General features: G+C 41.4%; 1 protein-coding gene across 2 annotated transcripts in view; it reads right to left on the bottom strand.

Annotated features, from left to right (window-relative positions):
* Positions 1-5,887: 5,887 nt before the first annotated feature.
* Positions 5,888-7,002, bottom strand: part of FTSJ3 (FtsJ RNA 2'-O-methyltransferase 3) — a 36,478-nt gene continuing 35,363 nt past the window's right edge. For both annotated transcript variants that reach the window (XM_033920925.1, XM_033920926.1), the window contains exon 22: positions 5,888-6,298. In XM_033920925.1, coding sequence (XP_033776816.1) covers positions 6,088-6,298 — 211 coding nt within the window. In that variant the 3' untranslated portion in view covers positions 5,888-6,087. The remainder of the gene's footprint in view (positions 6,299-7,002) is intronic.

Genomic DNA, 7,002 nt, shown 5'->3' with positions numbered 1-7,002 from the left:
TGCCAAAGAGGGAGGAAAGGAAGATAGTGGGAGCCAAGGCAGAACTGTCATTAGCAGAATCCACCCCCTATTTTTACAATTTTCTCCTGCTTCTTTGGGTCTCACACTCAGTCCAGTCCAGAACTGGAATCTGGCATCATTAACTTTTTCTCCTTAGCTGTATATACCTCTCAGACTATTTAATCTGACATTGAAGGCCATGAACTAGGGCTCCTTCCAGAACCCTGCAATAATGGTCTCTGAATCTAACCACTAGGAGTCACCCTTAAGGGTTGAGCATGATGACACCCTCATCCCCTCTCCCCGGGCTGTGAATGCTGTTTCTGCAACATCCTCAATCTTTGGGGGCCAGAACCGGACTTGGGAATCAGACCTAGACTATTCCTCTAGCGCCATTTCTCTTTCCTGCCTTGTGAGTGGTGATCGCTGGAGATTTATCTGTGAGCCTTTGTAAGCAGTGCGATAGATTCCCGAAGAAGGGGGTTGCTCCCTTGAAACGGAAGCCGTTGAATGCAAAATCAATACGCGGATTGTATGGCTTTTCCAGATAGTACAGCCAAAAGATAACTACTGTGCCAATCTTTACTACCATGATTTCCAGCTAAAGAACATTGTGAATCTCTCTCACTATAGGCTTGATTTGAATCGTGCACGCTGACTTGTTCTGAATAACAGGAGCCAACTTGTAGTGGTTTTTTTAAAGATTTTTTTCACTATATTTCAGTGAGGCACATTCATGCACTATGAAAATCACTATTGGAGAGAGTCCAAGGATGTTTACACTATCTAACCCCGTGTAGGTCTAAACAGTGACGACTTGCGCTTTGACCTTCCTGCGCACAGTTAACCGAGGACTCCTCCATAACCTAATAATTTGATTGCTATTAACACATCTTGGCTGCTGCTATTCTCACATTATCCAGGAAGGATTTTGGAGAATACACTATTTTGTCATTCTTCTCATTGGGTTTACAAGTTTGTTGAATTTATTTTCTCGGCAGCAGGCCTTGGAACGCTTTGCCTTCATACCTGCAACATGAAACCACATTAGACAAATTCACCCGCTTTATAAATAAAATTCTGTTTAACGATGCATAGAATTAAATTCCCTTCTCTCCTTTTTCTCCTTCGAGTTAGGATAATCTGTGTCAACAGTTATGACATTTACGACCTTCCCTCCTCCCCCTCCCAACTTTTCTATGAATTATTTTAGGTCCTCTTATGCCTTTCTTTTTGATTCTCACCCCTTACTGCTTTTGTCCGATGCTTCGCCATCCTTTATTATTATTGTAAGTCACCCAGATGTTCCCACGAAGAGTGGTACGTCAAATCTGAATAGACCTGAAACTTACTCCTTGTGTTTGCACTCTAAGCCATACGTATGCTCAAATTACAGAAGAGTGCTTGGAATAAAGCTGCCATTGACATATGTAACTGTATAGTTATGTGCATGGATAGCAGTTTGATATAAATGTAAGTGTGCAAATGACGCAAACATTTAAGGTGATACGTTATAGAATGAGGGGGTTAACGGGTAATCACCAACAATTACATGGAATTTGCTAAAGATCCATTTCATATTGCATGAGTTATCACTATGACAGCTACGCAGGCTCCCATGAGGGTTAACACAACAGACCCCCACTCCTCCACCAATATACATTCAAATTTCTTAAGCAGATAACCAGGAGACTTCTCCGGATTTCAAAACACCAATACCACATAAGTTAAAAGGAAAGAATGTAATAAAACACGTTAGCAATTTTAAAACTAGCTACTTCATTATAAAGTTTTATAATGTCCTATTCGGTGTTTTTTTTTTTTGCAAGAAAAGGCTGGAAAATTGGGGAGAAGACAGAAGATCCAGGAAGAGATGAAAAGCAAACAAACTTAATGGCCATGGATTTGGTCTTGGAGGATGAGATGTACAGCGTCAGCATCTATGAGACAAACTTGGTTTTTTTTTTTCTGTTACATAGAGGTTTTTTTGGACCCCAGCTCGTTTGCAGACGTTAGACGGTTCAAAATCTAATAGATGCTGGTACTGTGTCATCTTGAAATAGGAACTCTGGATCATTTGTTGTTTTAATGTCCTTTGATACGGGGACAAATTAATATGATTTTGGAGTTTTCGATTCCGTTATCTTATGAGGTGGTTATCTGTGGTACATTGTTGTCACCTAAACCTCCATTAGATAGATATAAAAGCAGACTATTTGCTATAACGACTGGGATAGCCATGCAAATGGCTACTAAAAACTTGAAAAATTGGGATAGACTTAATTTCTCCTTTTGGAGAAATTCTTTATGTTTATGCTATAAATATGAAAAAATGCAAAAATTTCATGTAATAAGATATTTAAATTAACGTGGGGTCCATTGACAAATTTTGTTAACACTGATTAGCTGGATTATCCTATTCAATTTGCACATCCAGGGAGGGTGAGTGGGAGGGAGGGGATATTATATTTTATTGGATTAATTGGCCAAATGAAAGAGTTTGGATTCTTGAATGGGAGGGGGGGAAATGTTTTATAGTATTTTGATTGTAAGTGCTGTCTTGAAGTCAATTGTATGTATAATTCAATGCACTGTTTTCATATGGAAAACTAATAAAGATTTAGAAGAAAAGCAAACATTAAAAATTAGTGAAGGGAGAGGGGGCCGAAACAGTGAAGAAACTTTGCTGACAGAATGCGCTAAGGAGACACTGCACTCTTGCAGCCCTCAGGCCTTGTGACCCCCTACCAACTTTTTCTGTCTGCACCTCGCCTGCTCCTCTCATCCATCTTCCCAGCTGCCAAAACACAGTGTCCCCCAAGCTGCTCTCCTCTCACACTTCCTCATATCACCCACTCGATAGCTGAGCCAGAGCTTATTAAACACGATGACAGAGGGAGATTAATCCTCACTCACAGGTGAGATCCTCGGCATCTCTCGGGATTGTGTGCGTGCGGATGTTGTCTTTATTAAAGTCCATCTCATTTGCTTCTTTCCTGCACAGATACGAGCTATCATTCATCATTTATCTACCGATCCTGCCTGTCTAGCTAACCGAGTAACCTACAGTACATCTCTCTTACCCATTCATTCCTTGAGCATACTGTTAAGTACCCAGAAAGGTTCCACATGCAGAACCTGCTCATCTATGGATTCTTCCAACCATCCAGAAAACCATCTTCGCATGGAAACCATCAGCAGAGTCAAGACCACCACACAAGGCTGACCACCTATCCCATGATTTATAACATATGGACTATAAAAGCCCATCCAGGCTGTCCACATTCGGTCCTCGTGCAATACCACAGCTCTCCCATCTTTCTCTTTTTCTAGCATATTACCACTGCCACACACTCTTCTAGTCCCCCGTTTCCATCCTTTGTACTCACCCTTCCCAAGCATTCATCCACCTTCCTTTGACTCTTGTTCCTTCATCATCCTCATCAATCAACCACTCCTGGCATCCAAGCCTCTTTTTCTTTTCCATAGTTTTCCAGCCCCCCCCCTTCTTTTTCACATTATTTCACCCCTTTATGGTCCCTTTTCTTTATATAATTGAACCTCTCCCTTACCCCTCCAGAACCTTCACAGTTTCTTATACACCCCACCCCCACTTTCTCCCTTCCCCACTTTCTTCCATCTCTAGCTGTTCTTTCCCCTTCACAATGCTCATTCCAGACATTATTTTCCCTTTCGCATTCATTCCTTCTATTCTTCCCCCTCTCCCTTGGAAGATATTACCTCCTCATGCTCTCATTTCATGAAATTTATCACACTACCTACTGTACACCTTTAGGTCCACCACTGCAATAGCCCTCAGGCTCGGTCATTTATATGCATGTTTTAGGTACAGGAGGTATTTCTGTGTTCCAGGAGGGCTCAAACATCTGGACTGAAATTAAAGGGAAATGAACCTGGGTCTCATTCACTAACCATTCAGCTACTCCATCCACTTGCTTGCTGATTTCTTAGGAATCGCCAAAATATCTGGGTCTGTCATAGACCTGTCATCTACCGTCACAGTTGCATCTTTGGGAAAGAGGGGTGGGGTCAAGCCTTAATCCCTCCAGTGGTCAGATGTCAGTTAGGGCACCTTTTAGTGACTAAGTCGTGACAAACAGGTCCTGTGGTTTATTTCCTCTCTCTCTCTTGGGGAAATTATTCTTACCCCTAATTGAAAAACAAGAAGGCGGCATGACTGATTGTGAACAATTACAGATTAGTAGCCTCAATTCTATTTTAGGCAAAACTTATGGAAGGTTTAATTACAACTCGATTAACCGCTTATCCCGAGAGATTCAATATTTTGCGTTAGTCCCAATCAGGTTTTTGGGTTAATTTTAGCATGGAAGCTGCTCAATGCACTTTAATATCCAAGACTAAGATTTTGCTAAGTAAGGGAAATTAGACAGTTCAACCTATCGAGCACATTCGACGTTGGGGGATCATCAGTTATGACTGATCGTTTTAATATTTTCAACTGGTTTAAGGGCTTTCTTACTAGAAGATCATATTTGGTTTCGGATAAAAAATGCAGAGTGCGGGCTGCTGCTCATAAGATCAGCTTAAAGGAAGTGAGGCGCTAGAGTTTCCAACTTGTTTGCAGCACCAACAGGAACAGCAGTGCAGCGTTTAGCTCCTCCTCTCTTTTGATCAGGTTTGTGCTGCCAGAGATGTGCCCATGTGCAGTCTGTACTAGGAGCTCTATGCCTGGCACACGTGTGTAACGCCAAGAGAATACCCCCTGAAAAACGAAAAACACTGTGGGGTGGTCTACGCCACAAAAGTGGTCCTACCTTCCACAGCAATGGACCTAAGTGCCACAAAAGTCAATGGATATGGAACAAAACAGTGGAACCAGGCCCTAGACTCCAGGAGTTAAAATATCAGAGTTTACTGGTATTCAAAACAAATCAATCACAATAAAATAAAAATCCGACAGATGCCAACAGGATAAAAACATCAAAACATCAAAATTATACTGTGTTTGAGGTAAACAGACCCTACACAGTCCATGTTTCGGCAAAGCATTGCCTTCCTCAGGGGTCTTGGAAAAATTGAGCACGGAGTGTTCAGAAGAGCTTAGTAAGTTGAAGCTAAGGTCTAGCCATTTTGCAAGGTGTCCAAACTTCCTTCTAAGAAATTCTGGAATTTCTTTACAGTATTGACCAATATAAGATACTTGTGTTTCATTTACCACGACCTCAAACAAAGTATAATTTTGATTTTTTTAATGATTTTATCCTGTTGGCATCTGTTGGATTTTTATTTTATTGTGATATTGATTTGCTTTGAACACCATAAACTGTGATATTTTAACTCCTGGATTCCAGGGCCTGGTTCCACTCCAAGAGAATAGACAAGTCTGAAAGTTTGGGGAGGGTGAGAGAACATGCTGACGATAATCGGGCTTGGAAAGGACCATTTGCACATGATCGGATCTGCCAGGTATTAGAATACCCCAGGCCTGATCCAATGTCTTAAACCATTTTGGTGGGGTGGCACTTCCACCCTGTAGCAACATCTATGAATCTCAGAATTCTGAGACAAGATTGCAATGAAAGTTGACCACAGTTTTCAAGGCCTCCAATGGGGTCTTATGCACAATAATTTCATGAAACAGGAAGTTACATCAGAAGAAGGAAGGACTACAGCAGAGGGAAAGCCCAAGAGTGGGCCTGAATCGGCGAGTTCATTATTTTTTTCCCCCCAAATAAAATCAATTTGAATCGATTCGGCCAAATTGAATAGGTGAATCGATTCAAATCGTGAATTGGGCAGCACTAATAGTTACCAGAGAATTCATGTGTTCTGATATAACCAACATAAAACAGATAAAATCATCAGGTGGAATAGACCCAGCACTAAAGAAAATAAGGTTCAAAACTTCCACATTTGGGTTTTCTTTAATAAAATCTCTACTCCAAAGACAGTTTAGAATAGAAATACAAATACTGAGCAGGGGACAATTCCCTTAGCTCATTCCTATTAAACATGCATATAGTGTCCTTTTGAGAAAAAAGGAAAAGACACACTTAGGATAAACCTTCCTAACTTTTTATGTTCCTGGCCAGGCAGAAATAAGTCTCAGAGTGTTTTCATTTTTCTCTTATGCTTGTGTTTTTTGCCATGCTCCTTCCGCCTCAGGGCCCGAACGTCTTTCTTCATACGACCGTCCACCACCTTAAACTGGCCCTTCACTCCCGGAGGCCGGCGTACTTTGCGTCCAGCTCCCTTTTTCGCCACAACATAGGTGACTTCTCTCTTCTCCTTCCCAAGCCCTGCCTTTTTATAGATGCTGGAAAAAAATGGAAAACGTGATAATTATGAAAAATATTTTTTCTTACTCTGCACCTATCCCCCTCAATTCTGATTTTCCAGGACCTTCTAAATGCTGAAGTATGAGACGAATACAATCTGCAGGGGAGTTTTAGGCTTTTCTCTTCATACACTGGTCAAATCCTCCACAGCTATCATCACTCCTATATTATCCAGCACAGCATATACATATAATTCACGTAAGACCAATGGTTAGGCCTGTACCAGGATATTAGGTACTCTAGACAGAGGTGCCATCAAGGCAACTAGCCTGTGCCCCACAAGCCTGTCAAACTGAAGGAGATACAGTTTGCTGGTCGGCTTAGGGGTCTCCTTCCAAATAATCTGCCTTCGGCTCCAATATTGACCCTGGCTCTAGGCCAGTGGTTCTCAGTCCAGTTCTGAAGAGATACCTAGTCAGTCAGGTTTTCAGGATATCCACAACAAATATGCAAGAGATAAATTTACATACAGTGGAGGTAATGCATACAAATTTATCTCTTAGATATTTATTGTGGATATTCTTAAAACTATTGCTACCTTGGGTTTTTTGCCAAGTACTAGTGACCTGGATTGGCCACAGGCTACTGGGCCAGATGGACCATTAATGTGACCCAGTAAGGCTGTTCTTATGTTCTAACCTGACTGATTAGATATGTCTGAAAGAAACACTGATCTAGGCTA

This window comes from Geotrypetes seraphini, chromosome 14 (genome assembly GCF_902459505.1).
Source record: "Geotrypetes seraphini chromosome 14, aGeoSer1.1, whole genome shotgun sequence".
Taxonomy (NCBI): Eukaryota; Metazoa; Chordata; class Amphibia; order Gymnophiona; family Dermophiidae; genus Geotrypetes; species Geotrypetes seraphini.
Note: the sequence above shows the minus strand (reverse complement) of the source record. Positions and strands in the feature narration are given on the sequence as shown.